General features: G+C 44.9%; 1 protein-coding gene across 2 annotated transcripts in view; it reads right to left on the reverse strand.

The window, feature by feature from the left end:
• PNKD (PNKD metallo-beta-lactamase domain containing) overlaps window positions 1-17,584 on the reverse strand; it is a 298,336-nt gene that overhangs the window by 125,461 nt on the left and 155,291 nt on the right. For both annotated transcript variants that reach the window (XM_078679248.1, XM_078679249.1), the window contains exons 2-3: window positions 14,531-14,646; window positions 12,327-12,439 (exon numbers count right to left, since the gene is read on the reverse strand). In XM_078679248.1, the coding sequence (XP_078535374.1) occupies window positions 12,327-12,439; window positions 14,531-14,646 (229 nt within the window). The remainder of the gene's footprint in view (window positions 1-12,326; window positions 12,440-14,530; window positions 14,647-17,584) is intronic.

Raw genomic sequence — 17,584 nt, forward strand, 5'->3', positions numbered from 1 at the left:
GGTAAAGGGGAGCCCTGAGGCACCCCATCCGAGCCCTCAAATCTAGGAGTCAAGGTCCTCTCACACCTCACCTGGGGAGCCGAGTCTGAGGCGTGACTAGGTCAAGCTACGAGATTTCCAATGTTGTCTAAGTTGTGTGCTCACTCTGGAGCAGAATTGCTCAAAGCAGTCCCTCTCCCTTCATCTCAGGCTGTCACTTTCTTTCCATCCACCCATTCTCATTACCTCTCTTCTCTCTGATCACCTTCTCCCTACCCACCCCCTCCCTCCTTCTCTTTCTCTCTTTGAAGCATCCTTGCACCGGCTGCAATCAGCCTCAGGGTGCTGGGAAAGTGCCAGAGGCACCAGGAGCGGCACTTGGTTTTCATACCGGCCCCCAGAGACTCCAGCCCACCAGGGAAATGCCCGGTGGAATAAAAGGCCCGTCCGGCCCTGGCAGCGATGGCCTTCTTCAAGTTGTCTTCTAGAAGAGCAGTTCCTGCCATTAGACGGAAGCAGGCTGCGCTGCAGGGTATAGCATTTTATTTAGCACGTAATCCATGATTCCTTTGAGCAATTGGGTACCAGCTTCTCTGAAAAGGGCCATTGATGGTTTTGGGCCAAAGCAGGCCAGGACAATTCTTCCCTGTAGAGTGGGGTTCCATCATCTGGGCTTTCTGTGTCCTTCTTCAATAGCTCCACCTGGTCAGGTGATCTTCTCCTCAACACAAGTTCCGGAAGGGATGAGATGACGATTCTCCGGGTGGTAATTATGCCTAGAACTTGCCCACTCACTACTACAGCTAAATTGTCTCACTACACCAGTTAGGACCTTTCACCACCAGAAATGTGTCTACTCAACATCAGCGTTGCAAAGGTAAGAAGGGTCCCAGTCAACGTGTTTTATAAAAACAAACACAAGTTATTCAAAAAAATGCACATACAACTCACAACACAACTAGAAATGAGTGATGTTGTTTATTCACATCCTCATTAGATACATTTCATGTATATATGCTTTATGCAGGTTAGCGTTGTGCCCAGAGTGAAATGAGAAGGAAGGGAGGAGGGGAGAAGGATGAGTGTAGGTGAGGAATTGGGATAGTGCAGAACAGTTCAAAAAGAGCAAATGTGGTCACATAGAACATTTCTTGTTGACATCACATGGGCATACTGGTTTTGCCCCGTACATTTCTAACAAGTTGTGAAATCCTATATCATATATACACATGTAATTTGGTCTGTTGATTGAGGGTAGGTATCAGTACAAACGGAAAGTCGACGTTTCGACCCCTGGTCAGTGTAGGTTGAGTGGCACCTTACTTTGGGGTCTTCATCAGGACTAAGAGGTGTACTCAACATCAGCATCAGGCTCCAAAACACTAGAACTGGCCCCCGACCATCAGACCTGGGACCCACTACACACCAGGGTTAGGTCCTACCCTCACCAGACCTCACCACCAGACGAGGTCCGTTCACCAGCAGCCAGGCCCACGCCACCAGGATGAGACCCAAATGACCAGGGAGCCTCCTTAGTACTGCAGTCAGAAACACAAACTACCAATAACTGGGTGCCACCCCTCCCAATCCAATCAGTCATACATACCAAGGAAACAGAAGGGGGCGGTGGTGATACAGACGGGGTGCTCTGTCCTCACGTCACCCAAGTGCCTCATTGTACGCGGGTGCCTCTCACCTCGGGCAACGGTGGCATTGCACATGTCCGCCACATTCACCAGGAGAGGTTGCATCTTTGAGTAGGCGCTGACAGGGTAAATGATGCTCAGAGCAGCCTGAGATACAGCACTGCTGTCCTCAGCAGGACTCAAAGGCCTGGATACATGAGGCACAGCTCAGGCAAGCGTTTAAAGCCAGATCTAAGTCGCGAAAAACTACAGATCGTTCTTAGTAAAGTCTGCCTGTGAGAATGGCCGCAAGTATTTGATGCACAAAAGGTAGAGTATCCAGGCATGCGTATGAGGGCAACTTCAAGGACTTGAGCCAAATAGGCCACTTTCTTTCGTTTTTCTGGAATTTGTTTCTTTGAATCACTTAGGCTCGCGCGCTCCTCCATGTCACAGCTGCATTTCCACAGTCCCCCTGTTTAGCACCACGTCGACACTTGCGCTTCCCTTTTCGGGCCGCGAGGCTCCTCCTTACAGAAAGGATTGCAAAAGCATGGAGGGGCCTGTTGTCTGCATGCTGACCATGTCCCAGGCATCCTGCTTCAGGATAGTAGGCAAGAGAGCGAGAGCATGTGTAGGCGGGCCTGGTGGTATTGTGGTCAAAGGGGGTCTGTGATAGGGTGACCGGGTGTCTGTGGGATGGTTTGAATGGCTGCAGTTTGGTGGGGGCTTGCAGCAGTCCCGAACCTGCAGCCACCACCACCGAGCACAGATTCCTTCTTATTAACTCTGCTTCCCTCCTCCCTCACACCGCAGGACTGGAACAGGTTCCAATGGCGTCAAGCGCCCGACAGGAGACCACCAAGTCTCACTGAGCCGTTTAGGGTTAGAGCCCAGATTCAAGGTGTCATGGACCCTTAGACGCGACCACAGAGCACGAGGAGCGCACAGGGAGCAAGCGTCGACTCAGGCCCCCTGTGACCATAGAGAGTAAATGGGCTACAGCCTTTCTTAGGTGGAGGCTATCTGGCAGGAAACCATTACAAAACCCATACTTGTGAACCTCAGACTCAGGGAACCCAGCAGAGACGTTTCTGCATTCCTTCACACACCCCATCAGAAAACAACCTCCAAGACACCCACAGGTCCATGTCAGGAGGGCCATGAACTAGCTGAGAGGTTCTAGAGTGTCCTGGCAAGTAGTATGGATTTAGGTTGCCCCCCTCGGCATGTCTAGTGCCTGCTCTGTTACCTTGTGGAGCCCACTGCCATCCCCAATTCCTTGCAATTGTGGGAGGGGGTTCTGGACGAAGAGAGGGCGGTGGCGGACTCTCCTCTCATTATAACACTTCCTCCACAAATCCGAAGCTTCTCATTACCGCCCAACTCTCAAACAGGTCCTTGGTTTTAGATGAGTAATTGCACCTACTCTGCATGGCCCACATGCTGCCCACGCTTCTGGAAACAAAGAGTTGGGAAATTGTCTGTTACAACTCTCTTTGTCCTCAGCAAACACCTGAGCTATTGCCAACAGGGTAATGAAGGACGGCAGCTCGTTCCCACAAGCTGCGAGGCAAGGGCATGCGTACACCCATCATATCCACAACGGAGTGCTTCACTACAGGTGCAACCTTGAATGTCTGCTGTTAGTGGGGGTGGTAACACTGCCCATCCACATGGTCAAGCATTGGCTTTCAGGTAAGATGAGAGAGCCAAGGGTACCCTTTACTTATGGCTGCAGCCCCAAGCACTGTCTCAACTAACTACACAAGTGTGACACCTAAACAAAAATATATTGAAAAACCAACTCATATCCCTCTTTAGATGGAGATGGTGGGCTGAGCAAAAGGTTATGTTCCACTGTCTCAGGTGTGAACTGGTAAGATCTGTCTGACAAACCTGTATGTCCAGTCAACCCAGGGGAAATCTCCACCGGAGCCCGCAATGTTTTCATAATTAGAGGTCTGTAACCGGAGGACAGCAGAGCTAGCTGAGGTCTGAGGTACCCGTGGGTGCAACTCTGCTAGACCGACTAGCATATGTGTAATCTTGTGGGGTCTACCTTTGCCAAAACACTGCAACAATGTCCCCCAGTGCACAGTATACAATCTGCAGCAGAGGCACGGCTATGGCCACCAGCTTTATCCCCTCACAAACAAACACGTGTTCACAATAGTGGGAGAAAGCACATAACCTTCAAATTAGACATCTACTAAGCATATTGTAAGGAGTCTAGTTTATGTCAGAGACAATCAGGCTTGAAAGAATCTGCCCATACCTCAACACTAATTCATTGAACTGAAAAAACAATGCGATTACAGTTAAGAATACATTTGTCTGGGAATAATGTCAGCATTTCATACAAAAATGCTTTGATTTACCCCAAAAAGGTAAACAATTTGCAATATGTAGTTCCCTGCAGACATTTCATACACACGATTATAAGGAATTCCAATGCATTTGCTTTTTGACTCTGCAACACAGGATGTGAAGCGTATGTTCCAATGTGCTGTGAGGTAATCTGGGTGACCTGAAGAAAACTGGCAACTCAGAATGGGCAGAAATCTATTCAATGCGATCCCCTTAGTTTCCAGGAACTCCAACCAGAGAAGACCATATTGTTGTCAGCTAAATCAGCCACGTCACTTCCAGTTTTTCACATTAAGTATCGCTTTGAATCACTGTGTAATAAACATGTGGTTTCACCATCATGCCTGCTTTTCACCGAGTCATTTTGTTTCATTTCACTTTTGCATTTCTTCCCTTTTTGAAATCATGCCGTTCTTGTCATTTCCGTCTGTTATCTGTCCTTAAGAATCTTACGTGCACCTTCAACAACAGCCACCTTTGAGAGTTGGGTACATTTTGAATGAAGCTTTAAAGTTTCATCACTCCCCGTGTTGATGGTTCCGTGCTGAAATACCCAGTCTCCTCTCCTTTTTAGGTCTGCGCAATGGTGCTTGTGCCCTTCACGACAAACAATGTAGCCTCGTTCGGACATTGGCATACTTGGCTAAGAATCTTTCAGCCATTGGCACGAGACACCAAGTCACATCTTGGAACAGCCCACAGGAGTATTTTACTCTCATCTTTCTTCTGTTCGCTGTTTGGGTGTACGTATCCTGTCTACTTAGGAATATGCACGAGGGACAATTTTATATTTGAAAAATACAGTCTGTCGTCACACGTTTAGCTCTTTATTCCTCCCATGTATAATAAACACAAGGCAATTTTTCTTGTACTGTCGGAGGAATTTATTTTATTACCGTTGTCAGACATATTTGGGCAAGCGTCAAACCTGTTAGCTTTGCCAAGGCTTGTTTTTCTTTTCAGCTAAGGGCACCTAATTGTACCTTCTCCCAGTTTCCACTCAGTATCTTTTTATGTCAATCCCAATGACTGTTTGCTATTCAAAAATGTATTTCCCCCCATCACCATCTTCCTCCTTTTCCTGCTTTCATCTCCCTTTGCGCCACAGTCCCTCAATCAGATTCCCTCGGTCTCTTATCGAAGGAGTGTCCTCCACTTCTTGTCTTTTTGATTAATCCATGCACATCTGTGGCAGCCTTCGAACCTCTTCAAAGTATTGCTGTTAGATCCTTTGTCTCAGGTGGTCCTTTTCATCCCTTTATTAAAATACCCTCCCAATTAGTTCAGGTGCTGAAGCCAAACCCAGTGACAGTAGTCCCACGTGCCAACAAGGTTTGGATGTATGGACGCAACAGAAACAGAACACCCTTCTTTACTAGCACTAAGATTTAGTAGAAGAAACCCTGGATCACCTTCATTGGGCTTTGTCTGAGCAGCAAGAAACTCCAATGAGAAAAACCTGCAGTGGTGTCTGCAAAAAATGTCTTCACTAGGGTGTGGTCCTGGAGAGCATCTGTACTCGTGGAATAGGTGCAGTTTTCGTGAGGTCAGTCACCACAGCTGAGGAATGGTGCTTTTCGGTGCTGATTCTGCAGTCTTCACTGAATGTTTTTCCTCCATACTCTGGTGTTGGTCTCATTAGGACTGGTTCTGCAGCTCCAAAGCTATTTACATGCAGATCTCTGCAGCTGACAAAAGAAATGAAATGAAATTCAGTTTTATAAAGCGCACTTCTACCCTGAGGCCTCGTAGCGCTTAGGACGGGGAATGCCCTCATGGGAGGTTACAAGAAACACAGTGTTTGCCCAGTAACTGACCTGTTAACTAGTTCTACCGGTCAGAAGAGTTCATCTCGTTCAGCAACGTCTCGGCTACCTCAGGTAGGACGTTCCCTTGCATGGGAAGCGGGCTGCCCACACCGCTGAGACCCTTGTTTATTGTGCTTAAGGACATTTCTTCTACAATCCTTAGATCAGAGAGGTTTGTTGGCACGTTAGGACAGCTCCAGGAGGCCCAGCCCTATTTCTTCATTGGTAAAATACACTAAACACCTTCCTTCGCCTCCCTTCCTAGGCTTATTCTGAGCTCAAGCGAGCTGTGGTTGGGTTGTTTAAGACTGAAGACTAGTTTGTCATTGCAGATACCCCCAGAACAATCCTAACCGTCCATAAAATGCCCCCAATTTACCAACATTGTGTTTCCTGTTCTTACTGAAGTACTTTATGTCAAATAAATCACCCAGGTGGCTCGTTTGTCAAGGCCAAGCTTTCTCCAAACCTTATGCCCAATCCTTTCTAACAAGCAGAGTCCATCTCCACAACCAGAAAGATGTCAGTGTCTTCGAGTTACACTAGTCGAAGGCCCCTCAGGCAAGGGGAGAAGGTGGGTCTTGGGGAGGAGATCGAAAGCCAGGCCTGGTTGGACTCCGGTCATGACACCCCCTCCTTACTGTCTTTCTATAGAGGTTCTCTAAAGTTGGGCAGAGAGAAATTATCACCACTGGCCACCTGCATGAAGAAATTCAATTCCCCTACTGCTCAGAAGGTGTATTTATATCACAAGTAAAAGCTAGCAAGAGAAATGATCAAATGCTGCATCTCTCATAACTCAAAAATTGTAACTCAACTCTTTTTTCAGAAGTGTTTTTGGTCTAATGGCCAAACCCAGGCTTCTCCAACGAGTAGCTTGTGAGCTACTGGTAGCTCTCCAGTGAGCAGCCCGGCCGACTAAATTAAATTACAAACTCTGCTTGGTTGAATTAATGTACCTATACCAAAAACTGAAAAATGTGTATTTGAGATGAAAATGTGTGCGTTTTCAGAACTCATAAGCTGATGTTTGGTGAAAAATAGGTTGAATTTTTAATCGGATATTTGAGTGATAAATGATGTAGCAACATTACAGCCGACAACCCTGCCCGGTGCACTGGGGTGATCACGGCTAGTTATCCTGCTTAGGGTGACTACTCATGTAATCTTGTAAGACGTGGGCACTTTTACAACACCAATAATATTTGTAGCTCGGGATAGCAAGTGTGTTCTTACTACCGAAAACACAGGAGACCCCTGGGCCGAAACCTTTCATGCTGTGCAAGGTCTGCGTTGCTCTTCCCCGTGAACCAAAACAAACTTTGCTAATGCAGCCCTGGGACCTTTCAGCTCCCAAAGCCATCAGTCAAGGTGTTCCTTCAGGTCCATACTATTCCCCTGCTTTTCAAATATTTCGATGCATCCAATGGCACAGCTGTTGAATCAGTCTTTTGAGGGGCCCTAAAAAACATCTGAGTCAGTGGCAGAGCAAAGGGAGCCCTCACTGGGTTCACTTACATTGCTGAACCCTCTTTAAGGCCATGACTACAGTATACAAAGCAGTTTATGCGCACTCGGCTGGTTTCGTGGCCAACAAGTTTCTCTGGCATCGATCCACCAGAAAATTGAGATTTGATCAGCTTTATCTACTTCCATGGAACAGCTGTTATGGAGATAAAGCATTTTCAGAGACGCAGAAAGCCATGAAGTCACTACCGGTTTCAATTCGTAACCAACCCTCCCTTACCAGTTTGAGGAGGGCTTTTCAATCAGTAACTGGCCCTGCCAAGAAACTTATTTTTAGCGCCAAGAAACCAATTTCGTAGAATCATGCCCTCTTTTAAATATTAATAAAAATCCAAAATGAAATCTGCAGACAACATTAGTTTTATTGTCGAGGACTAATGCCATATTATGTAAGTGGACTTTGCACTTCGACCACGTGACATCAGTGTTTGCGGGGGAGTTGGCCTGGTGATAAAATAACAGGTTGCCACGGGTTACTGGCAAGGAACCTCCGGAACACTGGTGTGGCTCGGTCGTTCTGGGACTTGTGGTGAAATTAGGTTTTCTGGCTTGCTTATGTTTACGCAGGACCGGTCTCGCTGTTAATCCAAGCGTCTCCAGGCTAGTGTGATCTTGGGCATGCAGCAATATGTAAACATGAATTTAGAACGAAAAGTGAAGCACGTTTCTACCTCAAAGTGCCCACGGCAGGGACCACTGTCTAGCCGGACATCTGGGTAGCAGCGCCGCTCTGGAAAGAGCCGGGTCCTCCCTTCCAGACCCGTGTTAGGGGTTCCCAGGAGTGAGTGAAGACAGTGAGTGTCTTTACTCACTCACTCAATCGCTCATTCACTACTTTCCTGCCTCGCCAGGCACGTATCCGCCTTGCTGTAAATATCAAACCACACGCCCTTGTCCAAAAGCACCCCATGTTCCCAAAGCACACCCACCCTTATGGGGAAGGGGGTAAAGGTCGCTAGAGCAAATACCGCTCTATCAATGCCCGGAGAGCGCTGAAGGTGCTTGTAAATATGCCAGAACTGCAAAAATTAGAGAAGGGTTTTGTGACCCGTAACTGCTGCTCAAGCGGCCAGAGCGCCTAGAGTAAGTCAGTTCGCAGCGCTTGTGGACTGCAAACGGCCATATTATAAGCTCTTTCAGACACAAAAAGGTTGCAAAGCAAAGAACATGGAATGCCATAAAGAGACAATGGCAGGACGCAGGGCCTGCCCTGTGTACACATTTTACTTAAAACATCTTTCACACTTTGAGCAACGCCCTTTGGTATGAAATGATGGTCTGAAATGAGGAAGGCAGGTGTTTTTTTTGGGAGGGAGGTTGGTCCAAACTCCTCTTACACTGAGAAGCTTAGATGATTGTAGCCAGTCACTGCCCCACTCGATTGATACCCACGGCTTAATTTGAGCCGGTGGGGGCCACCAACACGTATTTTTCCTCTTTGGACATTAACCGAGAACAGAGGGAAAAAAAACACAAATTAGAAAAAAAAGGAAGAGAAAAACACATCAGCAGAGCTGAGTCCGAAAGCAACAATTCACTGAATGTCAATGAATAGGATGTGCTCAATTTAACCAATGCTTGTTTGCGGCTTGTTTCCATGGAGGCTCCATCTGGTCCCAGATATCATTCTTGGAGGTCCAGAAGATAACTCCTCCAGCTATCGAGATCACACCACAGGAGCAGATAACAAGCTGCTATTCATACAGACTCAGAGAGCAGCCGCCCTCTGCAGTAGAACCTTCGGCTGGCTTACTTTCTACAGGTCAATGGAAATGTGTGATTGATGTCAAAGACGTCATAAGGGAAGAAAAGAGAGCAGTGGCTCTTAATCTGGGGTCCGGGGACCCCCCAGGAGTCCACAAAGCCTACTCAGGGGGTCAGTGACTGCTTAGAAAATTAAATAATATTAACAGATTCATAAAGTGTATTTAAATAAAAAAGCAAAATTTAAAATAGCGAAACCTTCTGTAAATGCGAAGGCATTTATAACTGAGGGCTAAAAATAAAGTTAGTATCCTCAGACTGATTGGTGGGAACAGTGCAGGTGCACCAAAGAGTATATAGCCTGGACCAGGAGTGGTCTCGATTGAATGTAAAGTAAAATGAAAATTTAGTTTTTTTTTTATTTATTTGTTTGTGACTTAATAAATATTTAATGAAAGTATATTTGTTTGATGAAAACATGGTTTCTGTACGTTTTCTGTATTGTTTCGCCATTCAGATCATCAGAAATGTCTGGGCCGGGTTCCTGGGTTCTAGTAATGACTCAGATGGGGGTCACCATATTCTAATAATGATTCAGCGGGGGTCACCAGGTTCCAGTAATGATTAAGTGGGTGTTCACAGAAGTCAAAAGGTTAAGAACCATTGCCACATCCAGGGCAGTGAAATGACAGTGATTCATGTAAATCCAAAGGTTTTGTGAAACTGAGTCAACTAACACAAAATTATGCTGCAAAGAGCTAATTACATTTTTTCGGGGATGTTGTTTTTTCTTTTTGCGTTCATACATATAATTTTTACAATATATGATCAAATCAATGTCACAAATATATAATTATTTTATGACAAATCGACTGCATTTCTTTAAAAAATTTGAGAGGTGAAGATATGAATCCAGAAGGTCTACGCTTTAAAGGTTTACACGAAGGAGTTAATTTGTAATCTAATTAACCAAATTAGCACCAGAAATATAGTTAGTTATCTGCTGACTTTACAGCATGTTACTAATAAGGCTGGTCAGTTTGATCCTTAACCTCTTTGACGCTGACGACGGCTCCCGGCCGTCATGAGTCACGGTGGGCGTGTGCTGATGACGGCCGGGAGCCGTCATGACCACGCCCGCGATTGGAATGCTCAGCACTGCCGCGGAATTTGCGCCGCAGTGACGAGGTGAATATGTTATTCAACAATGTACAGGATATACTAACGTATGGGATTTAAGTCAGACAGAGACCACCAACAAATAGGGTGTAAGCTTGAGAAAGAAGAGTGAATTCCCAGTGTACGTAACTGCATTAGGTGCGATACGAGGCTACCACTCCAGGAGGCGCGGTTAGCAAATCAACACTGCTAAATCCTATGAGTTAATGAACAAACACAAATTATTATGCCCCGCTTTGGACAGTCTGAAATCTTAAAGGTCACCAGAGAAGAGGTTATCATATCTTTAAACCATGCAGCAGTTCAAGTACCTTATATTACAATAAAGCAGCCTTTCTTATAAAGAAAGGCTCACTTTATATTAAGATTAACCCCTCATGTGCTCATGACGAGCTGAGCTCGTCATGAGCCACGGCGCTCTGGTGCTCATGACGAACTGAGCTCGTCATGACCGTTGGAACGCCCGCATGCTAGGCTGATTCCCCATCTGTGCTGAGTGTTCAATTAAACGGGCGCAGTCATGACGAGCCCAGCTCGTCATGAGCACCGGAGCCCCGTGGCTCATGACGAGCTCAGCTCGTCATTAGCACCGGGGCGCTGTGCGCACCCCCGACACCCAGCACAGCGGGGGGAAACAGCCCCGCAGCAAAGGGGTTAACTTTGTCCTGGAAGATGCACAGACCAGCTTCTGACCCAACAGAGGAATTGAAACAGCCACGACAGCGAGGCAGGCAAGCTTTGCATGGCTACTGGCCAAAACCACCCCAGTGCCGGGGTACTTGTAGACGGGTCAGCGCCTTCGATACTGTCAACCACAGCATTCCGGTTACAGACTCAATTTTTGCTGTGAGCCAGGGTCCTCAACTGGCTTGCCTCTTTTCTGGCAGTCCACTGTCATGGAATAACTACTGGTCCCTACTCATCACCTACTCAAGCAGTCTGTGGTGCAATCTACTGGGTGCAGAACTTCCCACAGAAGAAGCAGAGATACTGCCAATCAATAAGATGTAGGTAAGATAGGTCAAATAAGCCCTGAAAAAAACACGTTGAACACAAAAAGGAAAAGCGCAAGACACACCCAACTACCAAAAGAAGACTCATACACAGTTCAAATACATACTGAAGACTTACTAACAGACCAAAGTACTGACGCAAGAGATGGGTCCCTCAGACCAATCAACTGAAGGAACACCCACCCGTTGATGTCCAAACTCATGACTTGCGCACAGATGAAACACAAGTAGAAGACCCAGCAACGAGCCAACAAGTAAAGGAAGGCCAAACCACAGATCAAACTTCAATGAAGGCTTGACCACAATTCAAACTACTGAAGGAAGACGCAATCACAAGCCAAACTACTGAAGGAAATAGCATCAACATAAAACTTACAGGAAAGAAGATGTACCCACAGGCCAAACAAGCATTGGCAGTTACAATCTGTCGGGCTTTTAAGGAATAGTGTATGAGAATGGGAAGCATTGCACAATAAATTGCATGGGAATGGATACTTTTGAGGAAGAACTGTACAATAATATTAATATAGGTTATAGGTCAGGTGACAGTTCCACGTAGGTTAATGACTTCCCTCCTTTTGTTTGTGCTGCTGCCAGAGGAAAACAAGATATTATCTAGTTATCTAAGACACTTTAACAGCACTATAATGTCAGGTGTGTGCCTCTGAAAGTTCAAGCTCAGGCAGCTGGATAAATAAACAAAATGATCACAGCTGTGTGGAGGGCAAGCACTTTTTGAGGAATTACACACCGTCTGCCCAATCAAAACATGTACTCTTGGATCCAGACATGTGGGCGGGTCAAAGCCCCTCTCCTGGTGATTCTCACATAATTGTTTGGCAATAACTGTGCGGTCAAACCAGGCCATAAAAACGGACTAAAAGGTAGGTCCGCCCACGTACCAAAATACTGAAGGGAGACTCACCCTAAAGCAAAATTCTGAAGGGATACTTATCCCCAGACCAAAGAATTGAGGAGAGGCTCACCCGTTGTACTGAACTACCGAAGGAATACATGCACACAGGTGAGAACAAAACCTCTTAAGGACCACCAACCAAAGAAACACTGAAGGGAGAACAGGAGGCAGACCACAAGGAGCCACTGAGTGAAGATGCCCCTACCTGCACTGCCACCGGGTCGGAGGGGTCCACGGCGACGGCCAGGCTGGAATCAGTGTCGATGACCAGGTAACTGTAGTTGTCGGACAGCACAGGAATGGGTACCACTTTCACCCCTTCAACAACAAGCGAAAGAGAAAATGGCAACAGTCAACATTCAACCCAAAGCACTCAATAAAAAGCTTGTCTTATGGGTGTTCATTTTTAGTGCTGGTCACCAATGCTAAACTGGCATTAGTGTAAATTTAAATCCCTATCTCCCCCCTCACCTTCATGCCTAAATGAGAGCAGATATAAATGAAGGATAAAGCATAGAAGATAGATTAAAAGGATATTGCAAGTCATCAAGGACTTCTATAACCATACAAAAGCTTTTATACATAAAGACTAAGAGTTCCTCTGTATTATTACTGTTACAGCTGCAGTCCTGAAGAGGTTCAGGTGCTGTCCTTCTGTTTTTGCTGCAGCAACAAATAATGGACGGAATGCTGAATGAATGAAAAATTCATCCCCAGTTGAGAATCTGGATTAAAGTAATCTTTCTTTTGCTCACTATGCCACCCCAGTTTGAATCCAGTCATAGGCAAATCCGTCATGACCCTGACCCTCATGGGAACAGTCCAGTCCGAACTTGGACCAGAAACAAGCATCCTGTGACCGGTTTTGGGGTATTTCACCCCTCAACAGTCAGGTTAGCGTGAATCCAGTGGCACAGCGAGCAAGGGCACCACATCTGGGCATACACATCCCACTCAGAGTGAGAAGTGTTGTGGAAGCAAACGATGGACAGAATGCTGAATGAATCAAACCTTCACCCCCCAGTCTTTCAGTTTTTGTCTTACTGTTTCCTCAGTCTAGGAAAGTCATCTGCTTGGACATGCTGTTCACAAGACCCAGACATGGGCAAAGCGCCGGGACACTCTTTGAGTAGCCGTGCGCTATATAAAATCCCAGTATAACATAACATAACATAACATGGGGAAAGTGATTATCCTAATGGGCTGAGGCTGCTGTGGTCGTTGTTACCTACTTCTATATATCTCTGTTCTCTAGTTCTGGTCAGGGACATAGGGTCAATATAACTCAAGGTAACTGTTAACTATTTCCCCCCTGTGGCTAGGGTGTTTTACAATCATAATAGAGATGTATATTTCACACTGCTGGCCAGGTCTGGCTGGAGGGAAAACTTTGTGAGGAGCACAAACTCTTCAAAATCCCAAAGGGCTCAGGTGGGCCCTGCGCTTAGAGGGCGGAACTTGTCACAGTTCCTGTACTCAGGAAGTACCTAACAGAGCAAAGGGCAGGGGTGGTGTGCAGAAACTGTTGGACTTAGAAAATATGAAGAAATAACAGAATTCACCACATAGAGTGACAGGCTACCATGAGAAGAAGGTGTTTGCCCCCATTCGCCCTAAGATCCTACTGAAAGTACCACTATCACTCCACTATGGAAAAAGATAATATAATGCGATGTAGGAAACATATGAAGAGTGTAACAAAATGGCTGAGACGATGCCTTGAGACAACTACGCCAAGCAGCATAAAAGAAAGAAAAAAACCAATGAATGAATCATAACATTCATAACAAAATCAGAGGCATAACGCAGGTCCCTGCAGCTCAGGTGGCCCCCAACCCTTCAAGAGGTCCCCAACCATCATGGAGCCCCCCATTCAGTCCTAGCTCATCAAACATCTGTGAGACATGGTACACTTAGAGGCGACCTCTTCATATTTTTCAGGGGACTGCAGTGCTTAATTTGAGCCAGTGGTTGCTAGTGGAGGTCAACTGAACTCTTTTTGGGGAACCAGCACATATTTTTCTGCAACGGACATTTACCATGGGGAAGAGAGAAAAAAAAGTCAAAACGGAAAGATGGAGGGAGAGAAAGACTAAAAAACCGCCACAAAGGGAGAATGCAGGAACCTGCAAGAGTGAGATAAAGGGGCAGGGAGTGACATGTAGTGGATTAAAGAGGCACGAGGTGGAATAGAGACTATGCAGCCTTGATACTGAAGCATCAACATTGAAGTGCACCGGCCGCCGCTTCTGAGCAGTGCTTTTGGGCACTGGTACTCATTCTTTTACAAATTAAGCACTGGGGCCCCGTCAATTTGCATTATGACCCTGAACAAAAATATGATATGGCTCGTGGCATTCTACGACACCGCCGCACCCAGTTAGTACTTGAAAGCGAGCTGGCTCTTACCACTAAACACCATGGGGCGGGCTACGGAGTGCCCTTGAGGGTATCTTTGGCGGGCTCTCCTCATTTGACGCCGGTGGAACAGGTACCCCAGCTGTGTCCGACTGTAGAGGTTGTACCTGGAGAGACAAGAAAGGGACAAGATGAGTGAGGGCTGACAGGTTTTTACATATATTTATCAGCAAAATGCAAATTTCCACATTTTATTTATTTTATTTATTTATGCATTTTTATATAGCGCGGACTTTACCCGAAGGTGTCAGAGCGCTTCACAATAGGAACAGAAATGGAACATAAAGAGAAACATTACAAAAGCATACGTTACGTTACATAAAGTAATAGTGACATTTGTGATCAAACAATATACATGAGGTAGCAACCAAAAATACATGAGGTAGTAAAGGTAATAATGACAATTGTGAGCAAACTGAATACATGAGGTAGTAAAAGTTGTGAGCAACCAAAAAATACATGAGGTAATAAAGGTAAAAGTGACAGATTGTGAGCACACAGAATACATGAGGTAGTGAGAATTGTGAGCAGCCAAAAATACATGAGGTAGTAAAAAGTGCACAAGAAGAAAAAAAGTGACACGTGTGCAGTTACAAGAGAGAACAAAGTATCATTTGGGTTATAATACTGCAAAAGGTGCTAGACACTCAGGCACACGAACAAGCGTTATGTAGGCAAGGTGGCACTTGTGCAAGTATCAAAGATAAAAACATGTGAGAGCAGAGAGCAAACCGTGAGTTACAAGGGCAAAGTGGTGTGTGCATGTTACACAAGGGCACCGAACACAGGTGCATGGAAAATACTCCAAAGAGGCAGACACTCCAACCCCAGGAATACCCTAGGAAGGCACTTCCATGGGCATGGAAAATATCAGTAGTGGGGAGTCTTCCTCCAAATACCAAGAGGACGTGAATCACTTTTGGAGGTGTCTCTGGAGGAGGAGAACTTTGAGGTCCCTTTTGAAAGCTATATAAACTGCTATATAAAAGAACACTGTCAAAACACATATCATATGCAGTATTTTAAGGTACATATATATATATATATATATATATATATTTATATTACAGGCTCGCTTTCCGTCAGCTTCCTTCACTCTCGACCGGGTGCTTGTAGGCGGGGTGACGGACACCACGCTGGTCTCCCAGACCTTAGCTCGATTTCCAAAGTACATAAAGTACAAAGCACTCACAGGAACGTGCCCAACAGGTCTTTACTGGGCTTTAACACACACTTTCCAAACGCGTTTCGGCTACCGCCTTTGTCAATAGAGGCCGGCGCCACCATTTGGCAGGATTTAAATACATATGTTCATTAACATAAAAAGAGGACATAAACCATATATATATATATATAAGATAGGGAATCAATGGATGGTATATCGTGACAGATAATGCCCGTCAGCCTTAGGGTGCTCTTCACTCCAACCTTTTGCCTTACTTCTGTTTTTGTTGAATTCGTTTTTGTTGGCTTTAGGACTCTTTGCACTTTACCACTGCTAACCAGTGGTAAAGTGCTTGTGCTCTCACCTTTAAACATGTTGAAATTGGCACAAACCCAATTGGCACATTTAATTTACTTGTAAGTTCCTGGTAATATGGTAACTTCTCATTTTATAGTTCCCCTTTTCTGTCTTTGCTTTTCCTCTTTCTATTTTATTTTTGCTGCTCCCTAGGCAGGGCTAATGGGCTGCTGACATGTCACTCATTACATCAGCAGTGCGCGGTATCACCCATGGCGACTTCCTCTAAATCGTGCAAACATGTTTGCATGCTCTTGCCCATAGTGCATCATTGTTTTACTATTTTAAGATGGCCAACCCGACTATCCCGTTTTCAAATAGCCGACACATCCTCGTGAACTAGTACCGGGAGTTCCTTGCTATCGGCTGGCTACCAACAGTCACGTTTTCTGTAATCTGCATATTTTCATCTGATTCGAACTCCTGGAAAACGACAGATCACCATTTTAAAGTTCCGTTGCCAACTATCTATAAAACATCTGCTTGAGCACAATGTCTGAAATATAATAGATCATCACATCTAAGGTGATCCATAGACAACTAAAGACGCTACAGAACCTTTGCAACATTTTTCTACCAACTATGCTTAAGTGAGAAGAAGGTATAAGCATTCAGATATTCAGAAACCTTTGTGCCTGAGCGACCCCTCTGCTCTGCAGCTGTCTGAATTCACCTTTGCCATATATCAAGTCTGGGCTAATTTTTCGTAACAGCAATAGACGGTCACCTGAAGAAGGCCACAGAGCCGAAACGCGCGTAGTGTTATCTACCGTATTGCCTTCAACTCATTTATTGAGTTTTTCAAGTCTATTGATTATGTCTTTCTTCTTTTTTTCATATGTTTTTAAAATGTTTATTGAATGTAAATGAATATGTAAATACACGGATTCTATGTACTATATTAGTCACTTTATACGGTGCATTGTTTTTTATAATAACATATTTCACAAAAAAAGAAAAATATATAAAAGATAAAAAATATATAAACATTTATCAAATGCAAAACATAAATCATCAATAAAATCCAATATCGAACTAGCTATCTTTTGAAGTGTTTTACTACAGTTGGACTATATTTGTTAATATATCCAAACACTTAGATATCACAGCAAAAGAGAATTTTTGTTACTTGGCTATAGACCTTTTCCAAATAACACGTTAGCTCTAAACAGGGTGCCCATGCTGAAACTTTAAAACAACAATGTACTATGTACAAACACCACTGAAAGATGGGACTCCCACTACTATGTTTAGTTTTGTTACTGCAAGTACATTACTACCATGTTTAGACAGCAGCAAGTTTTCTTTTTTCCACTTGCCTTCTTTGAAATTATCCTGCACCGAGACACCTTCGGGTATTTGTGCGCAATACAAATTTAATAAACATAAACATAAACACATTTTGGTGAGTTTGTGTGTGTTTTATTGTGGTTGTGTTGGAGAGTGAAAGCAATGACGAGTCAGTATACGGATGCATCAGTGCAAAAATGCATGACAAAGTGTATCTGAGTGCATAAAGCCAT

Source organism: Lissotriton helveticus, chromosome 3_1, assembly GCF_964261635.1.
Source record: "Lissotriton helveticus chromosome 3_1, aLisHel1.1, whole genome shotgun sequence".
Classification (NCBI taxonomy): Eukaryota; Metazoa; Chordata; class Amphibia; order Caudata; family Salamandridae; genus Lissotriton; species Lissotriton helveticus.